Here is a 23872-nt window from a genome sequence, read left to right as displayed (position 1 = left end):
AACTAACGCCAAACACTACAGCAATCTCGAAGGGGAAGGAAGACTTCATTGGACAGCCAGGGTTGGAGGGAAGAAAGATGACGCACTAGTAGAAGGGGTGGCCTATTGAACTTTTGTGGGCGATGGCCTGTGAACTTCATGGGCTGGCTGTTTCTGTCCTGGTCTGCAGTTTGTTTTTTTGTTTTGTTTTGTTTTGTTTTTAAAGATTTATTTATGCCTACAAGAGCTGGGGTACAGGCCAGGGGCGTGGGGGGTAAGAGGATCCACCAGAGACAGAATGGGGAACAGAACAGGCGGATTGACCAAAATACACCGCTGAGGGGAGCAGCAGGTGAGTCAAAAGAGGTCTGCTGAGCCATGTGGCCACCTCCCTGGCTAATGATTGAACTAGTGCTGCAATAGCTACGGATTGCTTCATAGTGCTGACACTTAAACCCTTGTGCCACCAGGGAGGCCCTGCAGTTTTGTTTTAGCATCCAGAGTTACTCCTCCCTTTTTACAGCCAGACCACTGTGAGAGTGGACTGTTCTCCACCTCTGTGGTTGTGGCTACTTCTTGGAGAGTGCTCAGTTCACAAGGGCCATCGTTAACTGCACCCTCTCTCCTGCATCCCCACTCTCTTCGCACAGTGGGGTCCAGGTGAGATGGTAAAGGTCATGATGGTCTTTCTTGCTTCTGCTTATCTTGCAAGAACAGCAGGGCAGCCTTGCAACAATGGAAAAAAAACAGCAATCTTTCAGAAGCTGACAAGTTGTGTTTCTGCATACATGCTCAGAACAGTATTCATAGCCTAAACCCAAAATAGTGTTGGAAGACGGAACCAAGGTATCTGACGCTGGCCTTTTGAGGCCAGAGAGCAAATTCAGAAGCAAGGGTGCACGGTATGTCACAGTTCTGGATCCAGATTCAAGTTACACCCTGATTTAGTAGAAAGTAACCAATCAGACTCTGCTAACTTGCATTTTCTATATTTGTTCCTCAATCTCATAAACATTGCCTAAAGTTCCACCCTTGGGGAGACTGATTTGAAAGCCTTGCCTCCAGGCTCCTGCCAAGTGACCTCATGTTAATTGGTTCTTTTTTCAAAAGCTGGTGGTATGGTTTCTGGCTTCTATGCCATGAGGCATGGGCCCACATTCAGCACCAATGGTAGCCACGATGGACGGTGTATCCCGGTCAACCCAACCACTGGTGAGCACAGTGACAAAACCAAATGGTAGCATGAAGATTTAAGCCCCTCCCCCATTTCCCACTCACTGATGTGTCCTCTCTGTAGAATTCTGGAACTTCCTGTGGGTAAGCAACTGACTTGTGATAGTTGAATTGACTTGTTTTACACAGGTAGAACCTGAGCACACCTTGCTCGAGTCTGCACCTTTCACTGTTTGCTTCTGACCCCAGTACTTCTGTGTGTCTGGGCAAGGAATAACTTGAAAGTTCTGCCCCCAAACATGTGCAGCCTGGAAAAATGGGGGCAATTAATGCCCATGGGGGTACATTTGACCAAAAGACTGGAAGCTAAGGATATCTGCTTTCCCCTTTTGAGGCCAGAGAGCGAATTCTTAAAACTATTTCATGAGGTTCTCTAGAAGGAGCCAGTGGGACCAAGGACTAGTTTCCTGCAGCAGAAGCCACCGGCAACACCTGCTTATAACTGGTGTTCCCTCCCTTCCTGCTTCACTACTGTCCTGCAACTCTGGACTCACATTCCCAACTAACTACTTTATTCAAGACTTGGCCTCTAACTTTGCTTCCTGGAGAATCTAGACTAAAGCAGCAGTAAAGATAAAAGCAGTTTCCTACTAAAGTAAATTTGTTAGTAGAAAGATAAGTCAATTTAGAGGAAAAAGGAAACGTAGCAGACATGGTACATGAATGTGGTAAACACTATGAATACTCAATGAGGCATATCTGAGTAACGCCTTAATACTATTAGAAAACACATTTGCCTGGCAAAAGTCACAGTTTAAGCCACCACCCACCCCTTCTTTTTCTTTTTTTTTAAATAAATTTTATTTTTATATTCCCCATACAATTGCAACCCCCTTATTTTGACCCCAATCCCTCCCCTCCCGCCCCCCACCCCCCCAAAAGTGTCTCTGGTTCATAGTTTTTTGTTGATTTTGATTTTCACTTTCTTATAGTTATTCATTTTCCTGGTCCCTTATTTAAGTTTTCTAGATTCCTGCTATGAGAGAGACCATCCGGTATTTTTCTTTTTCTTTCTGGCTTATTTCGCTGAGCATGATCCCTTCCAGTGCCATCCATGTTGCTGCAAATTGCATGTGTTTATCTTTTTTGAATGCTGAGTAATAGTCCATGGTATATATGTACCACATCTTCTTGATCCAGTCATCTATTTTTGGGCATTTGGGCTGTTTCCAAAGCTTAGCTATTGTAAACAGTGCTGCTATAAACATAGGGGTGCAGGTGTTCTTTGGAATGGATGTTTCTGTGTCCTTTGGGTAAATACCTAGGCGTGGAATTACTGGATCATATGGAAGCTCTATGTTCAGTAGGTCCAGAAATCTCCACACAGCTCTCCATAGTGGTTGGACCAGTTTGCACTCCCACCAACAGTGCAGAAGAGTTCCTTTTCTCCACACCCTCGCCAACATTTATTGTTGCTAGTTTTTTTAATATGTGCCATTCTCACTCCACCCCTTATTTTTCATTGTTAAGGAAGGCACTGAGATTCCTTGAAATAAATAGCTGACTGGGAAGGATGCCAGTTGAGGTCTCTGGGAGTCCATACTCTGGGGAAGAGTGAAAATCATCCTGAAGGAAGAAAAAGGAAGAACAAAGTCTTTTCCACTTTGTGCCCATGCTTTGGCACCGACCAGGCCTCTGGTGTTTGGCAAATACAGGCTTTCCTGGAGGGAAGATGTCTCAAAGCTCAGAAAATGGTTGACTGCACAGAGAAAAACCTTTCACACAAAGCGGCAGTTTATGTGATGTGATCTGATGGGTTCACTTCTGCATTAGCTCTCCTGAGTAGCACCCACAGTACTTGTACGTCCTTACCCAGATACATTTATTTTGGCAAAGGCAGCATCTTCAAACTGAGATACTTGTACCCAAGGGCACCTGCAGATTTTCAAAGGATAGATGGGCACTGGTCATCAAGAGGATCAATGTCCAGATTTTTCCAATCTCTTTATGTGCTCTTTCCTTTACGTGCTCTTTCCCTGCAGTGAGGAGGACCTTATTCTTCTCTCTGTTTGGAAAGGAAGATTTACCTTTCAACCAATTTGAATGTTACTGCAATCGTGGTGCTCATTAAAGAGACTATTTGAAATACTGGTATTTTGATTAATGTTGTCTCCTCAAATCAAGACAATGTAAGTTCAGCGGAGGGCCTTGTGCCCTCCCATCTTGTCTTTATTTCTGTGAAGGTGGAAGTGTGACATCAGAAACAGGCATATTATAGAGTGGAGTGACAGGAGTGATGGCAATTTTTTGTGAATGAACTTTGTCTCTTCTACTTCCTGTCTATTGTCAAAGATCCCATCTCTCCCAAGGCAGGCAGAAAGATCTAATAGAGTGTGGGTGAGACTTACAGAAGGCAGTGGCATCTTCATCTCAGTGAAAAGTTTGTGTGGCAAATTCATGAGTGATTGGGATTAATGGCCAGGGAGCCTGTTTTTCTTTGATGAGAAGAGCTGATCTCATTTGGTAGATTTTGAAATCCTTCAAATCCTCCATTTGGTTTGCATTGTGCAAAGCTGGTACTCAGTCTTACTATTGTGATGTGTGTACAATGGTTCAGTAGGAGAGAAAAGGGCAACTGTGAGAAATTAGTAAGCAGTTCTGAGAGGAAGACAACTCATCCTCAGCACTGAGGTGAAGCCCAACAACTGTACATCAGTCAAGGAGGAAATGCCAACCTAAACTGCCACCTTTGTTATTACTTTTCTTAAAATCTTTCTTTCTGCTTGCATTACTTCTAGAATTCTGGTAATATTAGTTTCTGTTTTAATGATTCTTCATAAATCAACCCAGGTGTAATTTTTTCTGGACGCCTTCTCTGAACACCTTGAGTAATCTGAAAATGTCTCTTTCATTTTTGCCAAGTTGGTACCTTGAGCATTCTCCCTTGTCACAGTCCTCTTGGCCTAATTTTCGTTATATTCTATGCAGTCTCCTCTATTCCTGATTTTTGCCTCAGCTCTGTAATTACAAGGAGTACTGCCTAACGCATCTCATATGCTGTTGATGGGGTTCAGAGCAAGCTGCCCCAAATCATGCACCTTGGTGTATTGGTTATTTTGAATTAAAATTATGTAAGAAATGGCTGATGCAAAAACACTGTACCACTCTTTTATCCTTGAAAAGAGATGAGTTCCCCATGTGAAAAGTACTCTCCTTGTAACAGAAGAGAGAAGGCATTCTTCTCATCAGAGAGAGGGATTTATACCTAGAAAGAATTTAAGAGCAAACTTTGTTACTTCTTCATTAATCTACGAACTCTCCTTTCGTTTCAATTCTATTTTGTTTAGGATGGTATAAAACTGAATGCTCTGGTCACTCTTCTAAGTCCTATATTTCTGGGGCCTCCATACATATGATATAAAAAATGTTCCCTGTTAATCTGTCATATGTCAATATTATTTTTAGACCTGCAAAGAAACTATTAATGGAAGGAGAACAGTGAAAAGTTTTTCCCCTACATTGTATTAGTCAGGATTCTCCAACAGATTATAATGTATACATAGTCAAATATAAACCTCTCTATAATCTATCTACCCCTCTCTCTCTTTCTCGATAGAGAGAGATTAAGGATTTGACTCATATGACTGTGGAGGCTGGCAAGTCCAAAATCCCCAGGGCGGGGTGCCATAGGCTGGAGACACAGGTGAGAGTTGAGTCTGAAAGCAGTGTCTGCACTGTCTGCTGGCAGAATTTTTCCTTGGGGAAGGTAAGTCTTCTGTTAAGGTCTGCAACTGAATGAATAAGGCCCCTTCATATTACGGATAATCAACTTTGCTCAGTATCTACTGATTTCAAAGTTAATTTTATCTAAAAAAAATACCTTCACAGAAACATCTAGTAAAAATTTTGACCAAATATTACCTAGTCAAGTTGACACATGAAATTAATCACAGATGTTCCCTTAGTCTTATGAAATGATATGTGAACAGCTGCTTTTACTTATTTATCCTCCGCTAGCTTTCTTCCATTTTCTCCTTAAAAACCTATTTAAATTCATTTCAATAAGTGCATGTTGAGTCCTGTTTGTGGTATGTTTTCCTTTGAATCTTTTTCTTATTTTGTGTCTGTTAATGAGTTCAAGGGGCCCTGACTAGTAACCATTTCCTGTTAGCTCAGGCTTTTTTTTTTTTTTTTTTTTTTTTTTTTTAGCTTCTACCATTAAACTAAGCATACACTCAAGCCCATGTTGTGGCAAATATTTTTCAATTGTCTGTGTTTCTATTTTCCTCCTGTTGAACCATGACCCTAGTGTGGGAGAAAGCGACTGAGCACCAGGTCTCATCTTTCTTTGCATCTACTTGAAAGGGGGTTTATTCTGGAGGCATTATCTTAACTGAAAATCTGGAATCAATTATATAAAATAATCAGTACTATTCCAAATGACCTAAGTAAAAGAAATCCAGAGCTGGTAGGATACTGCCAGCTAAACAATTTGGGGCATCTCATCTTTTCCTTTCCAGAGTTGGCTCCCTCAGGCATGAGTCTAATAAAGCCTGGCCTGTCTCAACTACATCTAGTGCTCTCTGGTGAATTCCTTCTAGAGGGCAAATGACCCACTCTTTCGGGTGACAGACAAATGCTTATGGTGTAAAGTTTAGTGTTTAAACAAAAGGATATGAAATTGTATATACAAAACCATATAATTTTTTTCAAAATATATGCAGAAGATAAAGACTGTAAGTATATACAATCACAATGGTGGGATGTGCTTTATGTTTCTATATATGTGTATATACATATAAATTCATTTGTAAATTTACGTATACATATATAAATTATATTGAAGGATTAAAAGTTTATCCTCCTCTCTTTCTAGTCCCCCCAAACTCACATTAGTCTCTTGAGAAGTAATTATAAACATTACAGAGGCCTCCCTGGTGGTGTAAGTGGTTAAGTCTCAGCACTATGAAGCTATCCACAGCCACTGCAGCATGAGTTCCATCCTCCACCAGGGAGCTACCCACATGGCTCAGCAGACCTCTCCTGGCTCACACGCTGCTCCCCTCAGCAGTGTATTTCAGTGGGTCTGTCTGTTCTGCTCCCCACTCTGTCTCTGGTGAATCCTCTCACCCCCTGCACATCTGGCCTATACCCCAGCTCTGTATGCATAAATAAATAAGCCTTTAATAAAAAATTATATTCATTACTAACAACTTGGTGCGTATTTACACACACACTTCTTTTGTTCCCCACATAAATACAACCATATATTCCTCATTCTAAAATTTGACATATTTTTACTGAGCAAAATGTCTCCCCATGTGATCTTACTTACCCAAAGTCTACTGATCTAAATAGTTTTTAACTATCCCATAATTGTGCCATAATTTAGGGAAAGGTAACTCATACTCATATTATTTTTGATTTCTGCTATTCAAGAAAACTCTGCAAGGGACATCTAGGAACTTTTATCTTTGTGAACATGTGTGATATTTCTCTAGGAAAACACATCAAATGAGTACATTTCATTACATAGAAAGTCTATCTCAATGAAAAACTTCCAGGTCAAGCCAGGGTCATTTTGGTGAGGAAAAAAAGAGGCACAGCACATTAAATTTTGGAGACTCAGATAAGCGGACTTACATATGGTGATTCTAATTCCTTATAAAAGTGACTTAATTTATTCAGGCAAAAAATAATCTTAGTTTTGTTTTGCTTTGATTTATTTCTCAGAGATAAATGACGTGGGTTAAAATTAACTAGCTTAAAAACTAACAACCACACGAAGAGAGGGAGATACTATAACTGCCCCGCTTTTATGGGCCACGGGCCCAGAACTCTGACAAAGGCCACTATCCATGCCCTGTAACCAGTGTCCAGTGTGAGTGGCCTCACACTGGTTCACTAACCCAGAACAACTGGTCAGGAAAAAAGACTGCACCTCTGGCCTGCACCCCAGTTCTTGTATCCATAAATAAATCAATCTTAAGGGAAAAGACCGAGGTGTCAGGCGTGCGGGGTCACACCTGAGTCACCGACAGTCACACCAGGCAGGTTCCACGTCGGTCCAAGCGCGGCCCCGCCCCTCCCGAACCACAGTGACCCAGGTCCCCTCCCTTCCGCTCGGGCACTGCGGCCGCGCAGCGCCGGGAAGCTCCCCAAGACGCCGCGACGCCCCTCGGCCTCGCTCTAGTGCTCGGCTCCCAGCGGGGTGCGCTCGGGGTGCCGCGCTCGGGAGCCGCCAGGACCCTTCCAGGACTGGGAGCTCCGGCCCGGACCCTGCCCTAGAGCCGCGCGCGCCCCAGGTACGCGGCCTTGAACCCGATCGCGCTCGTCCCCGGGCGGGGTCCAGGTCGGCCCCGCCCCCGCGACCCCTCCTCGGCGCGGCCCCCCGGGCGCGGGGTGCGCTCCGCCCAGCCCCGCCGGGTGCGCGCGCTGCTCCGGGCGGGGACCAGGTGTCCTTCACCCCGAACCCCCAGCCGCGGGGCGGGGGCGCGTCCGGAACTTGGCCGGCCGCTCAGGGTTTGTGCTTGGCGCTGCTTTGAATGTGTTTTATGTATTGATCCCCACTGTCACTCCCGCCCTTGCCCCCCCTTTCGCCCCACCCCACCCCCACTCCCGCCCCAACACGCACGGTAAAGAAGAGGACTTTGGGGAAGTAGCTACCCAGATCTTTGTTCTGAACGTCTAGCTCGAGGCAAAAAATGCAAAAGGCCAGAGTTAAGTGGAATTTGAGGAATAAACAGCTGAAAGCCGGCGGCTGCAGCAGTACGTGTGAATATCACACAGAGAATTTCTCACCAAAAGAGAGGGTGAGGGCCCCTCGCCCTCGCTTGCAAAAACACACTTTAGGTGGAATGAGAAGGACTTTCAGAGAGGAAGGTACACGGTGTCACAAGCTGATTCTCAGAAACGAACTACACTTGAGCTCTGAAGCTCTTAGTGCGGAATAGGGGGGCGGGGGGGGGGGAGGTAGGGGCGGGGAGGGAGCTTCTGTAGTCCCTGTCTCAACCCCGCCAATAAGTAGATTGCTGATCCACAGCCACCTAACTTATTCTTGCACAGTCAGGTCTAGCAACCCAGAATTCCAGTTCCTAGGCATCATTTATAAATAATAAATTATGTAAATAATATCTAATAAATATCTTATATGAAACATGGCGTGGTCATTAACTTAGATGGTACATTCAGTCCATCTTTATCATTTACTCTTCCCAGGTTCTTGCCAACCTGCACTCTTTGGCCCACAGCAGTGCAGCTGAAGGACTCCTAGAAACCCTAGGACTTGAACTAAACCTTGAATAAAAAGGGTTAGGGTAAGGAAGAAAGATATCTTGGGTGGAGAAGGAGCTTGAGCAGAGGAAAGAATAAGCTAGTTCATTGGTGTTTGAACGTCTGGCAAGTGCAAGTGGCATGGGTGAGTGGACTGGGGCAGTGGGGAGGGCTTTGGGTGAGAATGCCAAGACAATAGATTTCCATTGGGGAACTGGAAATGCACCTACAGGAAAACCAGGACTTGACTGGCACCGGGTTTATGGAATGAATATTAGCTAATATCCTAAGACTCTAGAAGCAGGTATTTAGAAGGAAAGTAATTAAATATTGCTTTTGAAAGGAAGGTTGTAGGGAAAAAGTATTCTCATTTAATAATAGAAAAATTCTTTTCCCTGGTGTGTATGAATAATCAAAATAGGGCTTACTTGGTGGTAAGCACTGTTCTAAGAGTTTGGCAAAATTAATTCATTTAATCCACACAATAAACCCAGGTAGTTGTTACTATTTTTGTCACCATTTTATGGTTGTGTAGGCTGAGGCACATAGAATGCCCAAGGTAAGGTATGTGCTGAAGCAGAGTGGCCTAGATTCTTCTAGATTCAGAAGACTGGGCTTAGTGCCTCTACTTCCTGGTAGTGTGAATTTACTCTCTCTGAACCATGGTTTTCTTATCTGTGAAAAATACATGGTCATCCCTGCCAACTAGTGAGCTGAAAAATGTACAGGTGCTTTCTGAACCGTGCATGGTGACACCAGTGGAAAGTACAATTATTTAAGTAAAGGAGGTCAAACACCAACCAAGAAGAGAAAATGATAATTTGACTTGATTTGTGGAATTTAATGAGTTTGCCACTCAAAGAGGTAAAATGGATTTGTAGTTAAAATCATGGACTTTGAAGTCAGGTGAACCTTTGGTATCGTGGCTTGGCCGCTTAAAAGTTCTATGGCCCAAGACAAGTCATTTAACAGTTATGAAACGGCATTATCACTGTGATCCTCTATTTACTTATCAGTAAAATGGACCTTACACATTCCTCATAGAACTATTGTGAGGATGAAATAAGATGCCCTTTATGTTGTGCTGATGAGTAGTCAGTGTTCATAAATGTAAATAGGACTGTGATTTTTTTCCCTGAGTCTGTATTCTCCCTGTGTCTAAATTCTCCCCCAGAGACACCCTCAGCATGTGTGAGGGGCTAGTCGAGAGGTATGTGGCAGCCATGGTGCTGAGTGCAACTGGAGATGCCTTGGGATATTTCAATGGGAAGTGGGAGTTCCTCCGGAGTGGGGAGAAGATCCACCAGCAGCTGGCCCAGCTTGGTGGCTTGGACGCCATCGATGTGGAGAAGTGGAGAGTCAGTGATGACACAGTAATGCACCTTGCCACAGCAGAAGCTCTCTCAGAAGCCGGGAAAATCTCAGACTTGGACCAACTGTATTCCCTCCTTGCTAAGAATTACCAAAACTGCATGGAAGACATGGACGGTCGGTCACCAGGTAAGCACAGGCAGTGTTGATCCTAGGCAAGTGGAAAATAAAGCAGGCGCAGGAAGTATCAAAAATGTTGATTGAGATTTAAATATTAACAAGACAGTAGTTTTGTAGCTGTGATTTTAAAATAGAAATAACCTAAATGTCCCATAATTTATTTAATCATGGGGACACATTTGCAGCCTTAAAGCTAGATAAATATTATCTAAAAATTAGGTAAATATCTACTGATATGGGAAGATTTTTTTTAAAGATTTATTTATTTATGGGCCTCCCTGGTGGCACAAGGGGTTGAGATGCCAACAATAAAGGGGTTGAGACGCAAACAATAAAGCTTTCCGCAGCCTCCGCAGCCTGCCGGGGAGCAACCCACATGGTGCAGCAGACCTCTCCTGACTCACCCACTGCTCCCTTCAGCAGTGCATACAACAACAGGGGTACAGGCCAGAGGTGCGGGGCAGGGGGAGGGGAGTGAGAGGATTCACCAGAGACAGAGTGGGGAACAGAACAGGCAGATTGATAGAGGTACACTGCTGAGGGGAGCAGCGGGCAAGACAGGAGAGGTCTGCTGTGCCATGTGGGTAGCTCCCTGGCTGGCCAGGCAACAAACTCGTGCTGCAGAGGCTACTGATAGCTTCACAATGCTGTGCTTACCCCCTTGCGCCACCTGGGAGGCCCCAGAATAGTTTGCTTTTTTTTTTAATTTATTTGTATTTTCTAAAGTTTTTTTTTGTACAATGAACAACTATAAAGAGAAAAAAATATATTTTTAAGAGGAACAGAAAGGGTCTTGTAGAGATTCCCTCTCTGGTTCTAGGTCCACACAACAGTGGTTCTTACCCCTTTGGGAGCTTGCTGCTGCCACTAGGACCCCCTTTTCTGTGTCCTCTCTGACCTGCCTCTCCTGTTTTAGGCAGCTTGGTGCCATAACAAGATCTACAGACTGTGGTTTAAAGGACAGGCATTTTATTCTCACAGTTCTCGAGGATACAAGTCTGAGATCAGGTGTTGGCAGGATTGGTTTCCTCTGAGGCTTTTTAACCTCCTTCTGTCTCCTCTCACGCTCACATCCCTGGTATTTCTTTTTGTGTTCAAATTTTCTCTTCTTATAGGGATACCAGTCATATTAAATTAAGGTCTTAGTGGTCTTATTTTAACTTCATCTTCTCTCTTTTTTAAAGATTTATTTTTATTTATTTTTGCATACAAGAACTGGAGTGTAGGCCAAAGGTACAGAGGGTGATTCACTGGAAACAGAGTGGGGAGCAGAACAGGTGGACCTAATGAAATATACTGCTGGGGGGAGCAGCAGGCGAGACAGGAGAGGTCTGCTCCCATGTGGGTCAGCTCCCTGGCTAGGGATCAAACTCATGCAACCGTGGCTGGCGATAGCTTGACAGTACTGAGACTTTAACCGCTGCGCCATTCATTTTTTTAAAATTAATTTATTTATATAAGAGCTGGGGTACAGGCCAGAGGCGTGGGAGGGTGAGAGAATTCACCAGAGAGAGAGCAGGGAGCAGAACAGGCAGGCAGACGGAAGACACTGAGGGTGACATAGGAGAGGCATGCTGAGCCATGTGGATTTCTCCCCCGGGGGGGGGGGGGGGGGGGGGGGGGGGGGGGGGGCGGGGGGGGGGCAGGGAATTGAACCTGTGCTGCAGAGGCTGCGAACAGCTTCACAATGCAGTGCTCAACCCGCTGTGCCCCCAGGGAGGCCCCATTCATCTTTTTTAAAGAGCCTATCTCCACATGTAGTCACCTTCCAAGTTAACTAGGGATTAGGGCTTGAACATATGAACTTCGGGAAACACAGTTTAGCTCATATAGCCCCTGATGAATTCCCCTCCCCACACATACACACATACTAAACCAGGGGCCTCCAGTCATCCCCCAAGGTGATCTAAGGAAGCCAGTCTTTGTTTAGCCTTTCTCAACATCTGATAGCTCATCAGGTTGGCAAATGGAGAGTTTTCTGTGTCCACTTTTGCCATGGATGACATCATTGGCAATTAAGTTACTATCAGGGAACAATGATCCACACCATGTATTACTGCTGCTGTTTCTGACTCACTTTTGCATTCTCAGCGCCCAGCAGGCCAGGGAGATGGATATGCCTGATTCCTGCTTGCACATAGAGGCAAACCAAGGACACTTGCCCAGAATCCATCACTCCTCTTCTGAGTGTGTGCTCTTCACACTAGAACTTGTCACCTCTTTCTGACATTCAGGAGCAACAATTGTCAAGTTCTCATTGGGCTCTTAAAGAGCTTGAGTTTAAAATCTGATTGTTTTGGGGGCCCTCCCTGGTGGCACAAAGGGTTAAGCGTCAGCACTATGAAGCCATCCACAGCTATTGCAGTACAAGTTCAATCCCTAGACAGGGAGGTGACCGACATGGTGCAGCAGACCTCTCCTGTCTCACCTGCTGCTCCCCTCAGCAGTGTATTTCCGTCGGTCCATCTGTTCTGCTCCCCACTCTGTCTCTGGTGAATCCTTCACTCCCTTCCCCCACTTCTCTGGCCAGTTCTTGTATGCGTAAATAAATAAATCTTTTTTTAAATTTAATTTTAAATTTTTTTAAATTTTTTACATCATTGTTCATTTGTAAACAGTATTTCCTTCCCCCCACCCCCTCAGGTGTAGTCCCCGTAGAGTTTTCTTCACCAATGCACCCGTGCACCATCACCTCAGTCCCCTGTGCTCCTCCCTCCCTCCCTCTGATCTCTCTCCTGCCTCCTCCCCTGCAGGATGTCTCTGATTTATAATTGTCTGTTTTTGCTTTGTTGTGTTTTGTGCTGTTACTATTTTTTTACACTGATGTCTTATTTGGTTCCCCTGTATTCCTGCTATAAGTGAAACCATCTGATTTTTCTTTTTCCTTCTGGCTTATTTCACTGAGCATAATTCCTTCTAGTTCCATCCATGTTGCTGCGAATGGCATGAGTTTATCTGTTTTGATTGCTGAATAATATACCATTGTGTATATATGCCACATCTTCTTGATCCAGTCATCTATTTTGGGGCATTTGGGTTGTTTCTAGGTTTTACCTACTGTAAATAGTGCTGCAATAAACATAGGGGTACAGGTGTTCTTTTGAATCAGTGTTTTTGTGTCCTTTGGGTAGATCCCTAGGAGTAGAATTGCCAGGTCATATAGTAGCTCCATTTTTAGTAGACTGAGGAACCTCCAGACAGCTTTCCATAGTGGTTGGACCAGTTTGCACTCCTACCAGCAATGTAGGAGAGCTCCTTTTCACCATACCCTTGCTAACATTTGTTTTGCTTTTTTTGATATGTGCCATTCTTACTGGTATAAGGTGGTATCTCAATGTGGTTTTGATTTGCATTTCCCTGATGATAAGGGATGTTGAACATTTTTTCATATGCCTGTTGGCCATTTGCATTTCTTCTTTGGAGAAAAGTCTTTTAAGTTCTTCTGCCCATTTCTTGACTGGATTGTTTATTTTGTTTTTGTTGAGCCGGGTGAGTTCTTTGTATATCTTTGTGATCAGTCCCTTATCAATTGACTGGAGTGCAAAGATTTTTTTTCCCAATCAGTGGGTGTCTCTCTGTTTTGGTTAATGTTTCTTTTGCTGTACAGATGCTTTTCAGTTTGATGTTATCCCAGGTGTTTATCTTTTCCTTGACTTTCTTTGCTTTGGGTGATGAGTCTTTAAAGATGCTATTGCGTTGTATGTCTTGTAGTATTTTATCTATATTTTCTTCTATATATTTTATGGTTTCAGGTCTTATGTCCAGTTCCTTTACCCATTTTGAGTTGATTTTTGTGCACAGTGAAAGGTAGTGGCTAGTTTCAATTTTTTGCATGTGGTGGTCCAGTTTTCCCAGCACCATTTGTAAATAAATAAATTTTTAAAAAAATAAAGTCTGATGGTTTTGACAAAGCCACAGACTAGCTGGTTACGTGGTTTTCAGCAAGGTTCTTCAACTCTGATCTTTAGCTTATTCATTTAAAAGAGATTAATATGTTATACCTACCTTTTTGAATTAATGTGATGTCTCCATAATAATTGCCAAAGATTCTCTACATGAATCTTCTCCTCTTATTATTTTTCTTTTTAAAAAAAAATATGTATTTATTTATGCATACAAGAGCTGGGGTGTAGGCCAGAAGTATGGGGGGAGGGGTGAGAGGATTCACCCTAAAGAGTGGGGAGCAGAACAAGCAGATTAACAGAAATACACTGATGAGCCCAGCAGCGGGTGAGACAGGAGGGTTCTGCTGCGCTATGTGGGTAGCTCCATGGCCACTATCGAACTCATGCTTCAGTGGCTGTTGATAGCTTCATAGTGCTGTGATTTAACCCTTTGTGCCACCAGGGAGGCCTGTTATTATTTTTCTTACCATGCTAACAGTTATACCTATCCACGGAGGACGAGTTCCAAGATGTGTAAAACTATGGATAGTTCCAAACCTTATACATACTATGTTTTCCCCAGTACATACATACTTAATGGTAGTTTAATTTATAACTTAGTCACAGAAAAAGATTAACAACAATAATTAATAATAAAATAGAATTGTGATAACAATCTACTGTCATAAAAGTTGTATGAATGTGGTCTCTCTGACTCTTTCAAAATATCTATATAATATTTTTGCACCACAAAAACTGCAGAAGGAGAAACCACGAATAAGAGAGGATTCGTATTTATAATATAAGGCACAATGCTGGCTTAGGGTTTAAAGTTTGACCGTGCTCATCATCATATTTTTTTGGCTTTCATTTTCTGTCAAAGAAAGTTGGAGACAGAGCTTGAGCTTGCTTCTTTTCTTCTGCTGGGTCTTTGCTTTGGTTCCATAGAGCCTGTGACCCTGTGCCTTATCTGACTCTCCCCAGGTGGTGCCTCAGTGAGTAATGCCTTGCGGCTGGAACCTGACAAAGCTAATGGCTGGAGGATTCCCTTCAACAGTCACGAGGGCGGCTGTGGGGCTGCCATGCGGGCCATGTGCATTGGACTCAGGTTCCCTCACCCCAGCCAGCTAGACACACTGATGCAGGTAAGCATCGAGAGCGGCCGAATGACCCACCACCACCCCACAGGCTACCTGGGAGCCCTTGTGTCTGCTCTTTTTACAGCCTATGCTGTGAATGGCAAGCCACCCAGGCAATGGGGAAAAGGACTGATGGAGATGTTGCCAGAAGCAAAAAAGTACATTGTCCAAGCAGGCTACTTTGTGGAGGAGAATCTTCAACACTGGTGAGTTTATAGGTCCAGTGCTGCTGGAAAATGGTGAAATCTGTGTGCCCACAAGCATGCATGTGTATAGCTAAGATTCCTAGGTCATGTCAACTGTCACACTTCTCACCATCACTTTTACTGCATCCGGTGGCACTCCTGCACCTGCCAAGGACTTCAAGTTCAGTTTCGGCAGTGGTTGGTACAAAGTAGCTGAGTGAGCATGTTAGTGAGCACATCCCTCTTGTGTGAAGATCCTTTATTGTATTCCAGCTTTCTATAGTTCTTGTGATTATTCTAGAATGAGGTGAATTCAGTTCCTTCTCATCTCCTGAAACTTGTTTTTTCAATGTTGTCTTGACACACAAGCAAGGTTTGGAAATCCTAGTTTAGAATAAACAAGAATTAGGTTTTTCCACTAACTAATTAATAAGTTCTAAGACCACATCTTCCTCTTTCTGTAAGTTTGCTTCACATTGCCTTTCTTAGAACAAAAAAGTCCAGAGGCTTTCCGCTAATATCTCCTTTGGTCATAATGTTCCAAAATTCCTTCTTGGGGGCAAAAAACAAAACAAAACAGTGTGATGTATGAGATGATGTGTTAATTAGCTTGACTGAGTAATCATTTCACTGTTATGTATATCCAGTCATGTTATATATATATATTTATAATTTATATTAAATATATATATAATTTATATTAGGAAGATAAAATATATAATGACAGATTAAAGAAAGTTCCCCTCTTGAAAGGTAACATGACTACTCAGAAAAACAAACAAAACCTTTATTTCTCACCTATAACTTGATAGATATCTTCCTTATTAGCCACAGACTTGAATGCCTTGTTTATATCAACACCTAGCAAGTTTTTGAATGAATGTCACAGCTTCTTTTGATTTTTTTCCATTGTTTATGATATTAGTATAAGAAGTTGAAATCATCTTGGAATTTCCTTTGCTCACATATCCATCTGGCACCTTTCCTTATGAGTTTCTTATTTTCAATTCAATAGATTTCTTTCCTCTTGCAGGTCTTACTTCCAAGACCAATGGGAAAAATACTTAAAACTTAGAGGGATTTTGGATGGCAAATCAGCCCCTACTTTCCCCCAGCCCTTTGGTGTGAAGGAGAGGGATCAGTTCTACAAATCCGTGAGCTACTCAGGCCTGGGCGGCAGCAGCGGCCACGATGCCCCCATGATTGCATACGATGCCATCCTGGCTGCCGGAGACTCCTGGAAGCAGCTTGCCCACAGAGCCTTTTTCCACGGTGGAGACAGTGATTCTACAGCTGTCATTGCAGGCTGCTGGTGGGGCATTATGTATGGGTTTAAAGGAGTGAGTCCCTCCAACTACGAGAAACTTGAGTACAGAAACCGACTAGAAGAGACAGCTAGGGCTTTATATTCTCTTGGGTCAAAGGAAGATGCTGGAATTGCCCATTAGGGAATGTGACACTCATTTCTGTTGGTTTCTCCTCGGGTGTTGTTCCTTTTCTGTTAGATTTCTTTCACTTTTTCCAAAGTCAAGAGGTTTAACATTGTATTCAGGTATTTTTGAGATAACTTGTCCCTTGGATACCTAAAATCCAGTCTTTCCAAGCTGACCTGTTTTCCCTGAATCTATCCCTCTTCTTATCCCAAAGAGTCTTTAATTTCAGGTGATGGGGTCAGTGTCTCCCAAGTCTGAAATCTCATAAATATATTAAAGTCTTCATTTTCGTCATCTCATCTTTGGACTAAGTTTTTTCTGTTTATTTCAAGTTGGGTTTCTTGCCAAGTAAACCTGAGACAAAGATTTGAGCACATGGAGTTTATGTGGGAGACGATTCCAGGAAGCACTGGTAGGAGAATGGGGAAGTGAGACGGGGATTATGTGTCTTCTGGGGCAATTGCAGGCTCCTTGTGAGGCATAGTGTCTTATTCTCTGTGGCCTACCTGCCTGTCCCTTGAGAGACATTCAAAAAGTATTGACTTTTGTGACATCATGTTGTGCTGACATGAATGCTTTCAACATGCAGCTCTACATCTGCTTCATATGCCCTCTACTTCAGGATTGCCAGCTGTCACCTGGCCAAACAGGTGCCGGAGAGATGGAGAATTTGGTTCTTTCACCATGCCTATGTGCTGACTTAAGAGAGATTCTGGCTGTGTGGTGTTTTTTTTTTTTTTAAAGATTTATTTATGCATACAAGAACTGGGGTACAGGCTAGGGGTGCGGGGGGTGGGGGTGAAAGGATTCACCATAGACAGAGTGGGCAACAGAACAGGCAGATCCACTGAAATGCACTTCTGAGGGAGCAGTGGGAGAGACAGGAGAGGTCTGCTGTGCCATGTCGGTAGCTCCCTGGCCAGCTGGGGATGGATCTCTTGCGGGCTGCGCCACGGATAGCTTCATACTGCTGTGCTTAACCCTTTGCGGCCACCAGGGCAGCCCTCTAACTGTGTTTGCAGCAGGACTCCACCAATGGCACAAGACTTATCATTCTTTTATATTTGAAAGAAAGACATGGGCCTCCCTGGTGGCACAGCGGATTGAGCGCAGTGCTGTGAAGCTGTCTGCAGCCTTGCAGCATGGGTTCGATTCCCGGCCAGCCAGGGAGATTCCCACATAGCGCAGCAGACTTCTCCTGTCTTGCCCACTGCTCCCCTCAGCAGTGCTTTTGGTCCATCTGCCCATTCTACTCCCCACTCTGTCTCTGGTGAATCCTCTCACCCTCCTGTGCCTCTGGCCTGTATCCTAGCTATTGCATAAATAAAAAATAAATCTTTAAAAAAATATTTAAATAAATGAAGGACATTCCAAAGCACTTTTTCTGCTTAAAAAATTCCTTCTTTATTTATATATTTCAGAAACCAAACATATCATTTTAAATAATACAACCAAGAACAGATTTTTTTTAGCAGGACAGCCAGTCAGAATGGCAGGTTTTTAAGAGTGGAGGGTTACAATTCACAAAATAGTAAAAACTGGAAGAATCCCAATGAGAATCCCAGTCCCGTTTAATTAATTCTAAAACTTTAATGTGATGCCCTCCTTCCTCCCCACTATCAGGCCAGCCTGGGCCTAAGAGAATTAGAAGAGAAATGGGATCGTGGAAACTTCTTCTACTCCTCCTGTTCCCCTTCTGGGGTTCCTTGCTCCTCTCCCCGTGTTGACCTCAGACCATCCTCATGGGTGGGAAAGACGGCAGTCAGCTGTCTTCTGAGGCTCCATAAGAGGGGAGGACCTTTGCTGGACAGGGCCACAGGTGAATGCAGGCTGCCCCACCCATTGCTGTCTTTACACCGCCACCCCTCAAATAGACCCTAAGGACAGACCAGACTGTCCAGCAGACGCTCAGCTCCGAAACGGACGCCATTGTCACCTTCATGAAGTCACCCTTAGTTCAGTTGGTTGGTCCTCTTCATTTGATTTGTTTAGAAGGTAAGGAAGAGCATCACCTTCCCTCCCCTTTTAAAAAGGGAAGGAGAAAAACCCCACAAACTACAACTCTCATGGTTTTCCCTTCAGATCCATGGTTTTCAGCTGGGGGAGGTAGAGAAGGGAGGTCTGATAACGGAGCAGTTCCATAACTCTTAGGAAGACTTTCCAAATCCTTCCAGTCTCTGTAAAATGTGGTGGTGGATGTGGGGGCAAGAATGGAGTCAGGTAAGGAGGGTGGGGCCTTGCCATCTGTTGTTACCTTGGCATCAGGTAAGGAGGGTGGGGCCTTGGCATCTGTTGTTACCTTGGCATCAGGTAAGGAGGGTGGGGCCTTGGCTGTTTTCCCCTACAGGTCTTTAGCTACAATTGGAGACCACAGAAAAAGACTCTTTAGAGATCCTCTTACATTTGCTTTGCAGATCCTCACTAATCATCATAGCAAGCTTTAGTAAGAGTTTAGAAGACACTGGTCATGACTATAGACCTCCCACCTCCACTGTAGCCCTTTGTCTGGAGACTTTTGTCCAACAACCATGCATAGACAAATGGACTTCAGAACCAATCTAAAAGGTTAAAATCCAACCAAGCAGGGTCCCTGCCTGGTCCTTTGAAACTCCCCTATGCCCTGATCCTGATGGCACAGAACCTTGGACTGTCCCTTGGTCATGTACCCAAATCATGATTTGTGCTCTCAAATAAATGCCCCTTTGGTTAGAATACAGCCTGATCATTTCTCTCAGGTTGACATTGTGCACTGAAAAACAATAGATTGTGCATAAAATTACCCAAGATTATACAAAAACAGTGATTCAAAAGAGCACCTGTACACCTATGTTTATTGCAGCACTATTTACAATAGGTAAAACCTGGAAACAACACAAATGCCCAAAAATAGATGACTGGATCAAGAAGTTGTGGTATATATAAACAATGGACTATTATTCAGCAATCAAAAAAGATAAACTCATACCATTCGCAGCAACGTGGATGGAGCTAGAAGGAATTATGCTCAGTGAAATAAGCCAGAAGGAAAAAGAAAAATATCAGATGCTTTCACTCATAACAGGAATATAGGGGAACCAAATAAGACATCAGTGTAAAAAAATAATAATAAGAGCACAAAACACAACAAAGCAAAAACAGATGATTGTAAACCAGAGACATACTGCAGGGGAGGAGGAGGGAGAGGGTTAAGAGGGAGGGAGGGAGGAGCACAGGGGACTGTGGTGATGGTGCATGGGTGCCTTGGGGAAGGAAATTCTATGGGGACTACACCTGAGGGGGTGGGGGAAGCAAATATTGTCTAAAAAATGATAAATGTTAAAATAAAAATATATAAAAAATTGCCTAAGATTATTAGATGCTGTCTAGAAGTCTTGACAACTTTTTAATATCTGCAAAATAAACACTGATGTCATTCCCTCCCTCCCCTCCAAGCATCTTCAGTCACCACATTCTCTATTCCTCTTCTGTGCAGGTGAATGTGCATCTTTTTTAAACAGTTGCAGAATTATTGAGACTATGAAAGAAGGAGTGAAGATTCTGATGACTTCACAGGCAGCCAGTCTGAGGACCAACATCTCCAGGAATAGCTACTAGGGTCTGGCTAAGCAAGGAAGGAAATAGGAGTCATGTAGACAGGGCACAGGGCAGGAGATAGCGAGAGTGGCATAATGTGGCCATCATTTTTTTCACCTTTGAGGTTTGGGAATTGGGAAAAGTGACACTTAAAGAGTAGATGAGACTTTTTCTGTTTGAAGAAAATGGAGGAAGAAAGAGGTTGCCCAGTTTCAGGCAGCTCAAGAAATTGAGCTCAGAAAGGTCTCCTATCCAAAGTCACACAGCTTGGATGAGATTGAACTGCAGTTTAAACCCAGACCTATGTGTTTCCAAAGGTTTTTTTTCTTGACACACTCTACCCCATTCTAATTATTAGTGAAAATTAGAAAATCTCTCCTTAGAGAAAGCCAAATGAAATGCAGGAGTGAGGTGGTGATGGCAAAAGTTTGAGGCCTATCTTCACTTTCTCACAGCTGTGAGGTGAATTTAAGATGAAAGCTAGTTGTGGAATTGAGACCCACACACAGGGCCAGGAAAGGAGGGGATAGGGCCAAGCCTGAAGAGTCTCTTCATTCTCCTCTTTAGACCCATTATGTCCCCAGAGAGTCTCTTCTTCCTCTACCCTCATTTTGTCCCCAGACCACCAAGAACACCCCATCTGGTTTGTGCTTGGTTGCACCTGCCCCACTACAGTTCCTTCTTCACTTTTTTGGACATCAGCGTCACAAATGTGCTAGCTGGGTGGTCTCAGGCAAGTGCCCCCCAGAGCCAGGGTCTTGGGCTTGGAGTCAATAGACTTTAACATCTAAAGAACAGGAGTCTAAAATGGCATTGTCTGAAGAGGGGGACAGAATTGAACAAAGAACTCTTTGGTTTCTCCTGACTTACAGAGTTGGAGACAGACATTTGTAGTTTAAATAGAGAACTGAGCTTCAAACCAGCATTTCCTATCATGCAGGTGGGCTCATCACTCCCCATGGCCAGTGTTAGCAGAGAGGTGACATAGTCTGCTTGTCATCCCACTTCAGGGATTGGTTGTATCTTCTGTTAACAAAATGTTCCTAATAAAGTATATTTATTAAAGTTTATGTAAATAGAAATTGGAAATACAGAGTCAAAGTGGTGATAGGTAGATCTGGTAGATGTATGGAAGGTGCAACCTGCATGAATAAAACTGAAACATGGTGTTGAGCAAAGGAATGTGTCTCCAGCAGGATGATTTCCATGGCAGACTACTCTAGTGGGGTGATATTTTAGGGTGAGATGAATTTTCTGGTGTCCCTTATTCCACACCAGAAGACTAGGAAGAGGACTCGAAGAATCTAGAAGACTGGGAAGAGAACACTTTGAAGGTGTAAATTTTTTTTCCTCTTGCAGGAACAGGTTAATTACTCTGTGATTAAGCCTAAGGAAAGGTATACCCTGTGATATTTTACAAAGAGATCTGTTACTATAGCCCAGTTCTGCTACAGGGCTTGTCATTTACTTCTCTGAGTCTCAAACTTCTGAGAACAAATGTACATTGGGGTTCATAATGCTCACCTTGAGCACTGTAGGGAGGATGAGACTAGATGTGAGATCATAGAAAATATGTCTATTCATCTCACCTCTGGTTTCTGGCACAGAGCTCCTGAGTGATAGGAGTGTCTTTTGTTCTGAAGCAACCCTGGTTGGGTTCCTGGATGAGGGCTGGTCATTGGAAAGACCAAGCCATCATTAGAAGGTTAAAATTTTCAGTTCTCCCACAGCCTCATCCTCTTGAAAAGGAAGAGGAGATGTATATGAAGTTAAGTTGGTGACTGAGCTTTACCAAAAGATGAGGCTTCCATAAAAATTCCAATAGTGTGGGATTTGGAGAGTTCTGGGAATGGTAAACACCCAGAGGTGCTGGAAGAGTGGGTGTCCAGAGAAAGCAGGCAACTTCAGCACCCTTTCCCCACACCTTGTCCTATGCCTCTCTCCCATCTTGATGTTTACTTGTTATATTTTATGACACCTTTTTATAATAAACTAGTAAATGTAGATAAATTGCTTTCCTCAGTCCTGTCATCTGCTCTGGTAAATTAATCAAAACCAAGGAGGAGGTGTCGGAGAACCTCTAATTCATAGCCCATCAGTCATGCACACAGGTGACAACCAGGACTTGTGGCTGGCATCTGAGGAGGCAGAGCTGGTAGTCAGTCTTGTAGGACTGAGCCCTTGATCTGTGGAATTTGATATAATCTCTAGGTAAATGGTGTTGGCAATTTTAATTGTAGGACATCCATCTGACGTTGCAGAGAATTGCCAGGTGGGGAAAACCCACCCACATCTGGTGTCAAAGTGATGAGTTGACAGCTGTGTGAGAGTAAAGGAGGAACAGTAAGGGAAGAATTGGGATTTTCTGAAACACTAGGTAACCTTATGTGTCATCGTCATGGATTCAGTGGTTTTCCAAATTCAAATCCCTACTCTGTAATTTACTACCTGTATACTTTGGGCAAGTGATTTAACCTAACTCTGCTTCCTTCTTTCTTTCTTTTTTTATTTTTTATTTTTTTTTAAAGATTTATTTATTTATACAAGCACTGGGTACAGTCAGAAGCGCAGGAGGGTGAGAGAATTCACCAGAGCCAGAGCGGGGAGCAGAGCAGGCAGAAGGACCGAAGTACACTGCTGAGGGGAGCAGTGGGCGGCAGGAGAGGTCTGCGCGCCATGTGGGACCCTCCTCCGGTGGCCGGGGAGCAGCCGGGGATCGAACCGGCGCTGCAGAGGCTGTGGGCAGCTTCGCAACCCAGAGCTCAACCGCTGCGCCACCGGGGAGGCCCCCTTTCTTTCTTTCTTTCTTTCTTTCTTTCTTTCTTTCTTTCTTTCTTTCTTTCTTTCTTTCTTTCTTTCTTTCTTTCTTTCTTTCTTTCTTTCTTTCTTTCTTTCTTTCTTTCTTTCTTTCTTTCTTTCTTTCTTTCTTTCTTTCTTTCTTTCTCTCTCTCTCTCTTTCTCTCTCTCTCTCTCTCCTTCCTTCCTTCCTTCCTTCCTTTCTTTCCTTCTTTCTTTCTTTCTTTCTTTCTATTTATTTATGCATACAAGAGCTGGGTTACAGGCCAGAGGTGCAGGGGGTGAGAAGATTCACCAGAGACAGAGCAGGGAGCAGAACAGGCAGACTGACTGAAATACACTGCTGAGGGGAGCAGCGGGTGAGGCAGGAGAGGTCTGCTGCGCCATGTGGGTCACCTCCCTGCCTGAGGATTCAACTCAAGGATTGAACTGGTGCTATACTGGCTGCAGTGGCTGCGGATAGCTTCATGGTGCTGAGACTTAACCCCTTGCACCACCAGGGAGGCCCCTGCCTCAGTTTCTACATGTGTAAAATAGGGCTATTAATAGTATCTATTCTGAGGAATTGCTTTATGTATTATATAAAATAGTATGTGGAATAATAATTAAACAAACAAAAAAAAAGTGGAAAGAAATAGTAGCATAACACTGATACATTTTTGTTGTTGTTGTTAATGTGTCTAGGGTCTTCTTTCCATCAACTTGTGATGAAATGGGAAACCCAGGGAGGATCCTAGGCAAATTGCTTCCAGCTGCTTTCTTTCACTACCTGGAAGACAACTTAAGGGGACCTCCACGTTTTCTTCCTCTTCAACCTTCTCAGGGGATTGCTTTTCAATACTGCACACCCAGTGACAAGCCATCAAGGTTCACAAATAATTTTACTTTGAAGTTAGGAGATCTTGGCAAACAAAGATTGAACCTTGGATCTTTCACATCAAACTGCT

The 23872-nt window shown here is 43.5% G+C and overlaps 1 protein-coding gene across 2 annotated transcripts; it reads left to right on the top strand.

Moving 5' to 3' along the window:
* Nucleotides 1-7374: 7374 nt before the first annotated feature.
* Nucleotides 7375-16867, top strand: ADPRH (ADP-ribosylarginine hydrolase). 2 transcript variants are annotated; one of them, XM_037525495.2, is made up of 5 exons: nt 7375-7457; nt 8371-8569; nt 9599-9924; nt 14784-15144; nt 16157-16867. In XM_037525495.2, the coding sequence occupies exons 3-5, from the start codon at nt 9612-9614 to the stop codon at nt 16569-16571; spliced, it is 1089 nt and encodes a 362-aa protein (XP_037381392.1). In that variant the 5' UTR covers nt 7375-7457; nt 8371-8569; nt 9599-9611; the 3' UTR covers nt 16572-16867. The 2 variants fall into 2 exon arrangements, with proteins under 2 accessions (XP_037381392.1, XP_037381391.1); XM_037525494.2 differs by lacking the exon at nt 8371-8569.
* Nucleotides 16868-23872: the final 7005 nt, after the last annotated feature.

This window comes from Talpa occidentalis, unplaced genomic scaffold (genome assembly GCF_014898055.3).
Source record: "Talpa occidentalis isolate TD23 unplaced genomic scaffold, MPIMG_talOcc4v2.1 talOcc4.4, whole genome shotgun sequence".
Lineage (NCBI taxonomy): Eukaryota > Metazoa > Chordata > Mammalia > Eulipotyphla > Talpidae > Talpa > Talpa occidentalis.
This window is presented reverse-complemented; position numbering and strand designations above follow the sequence as displayed.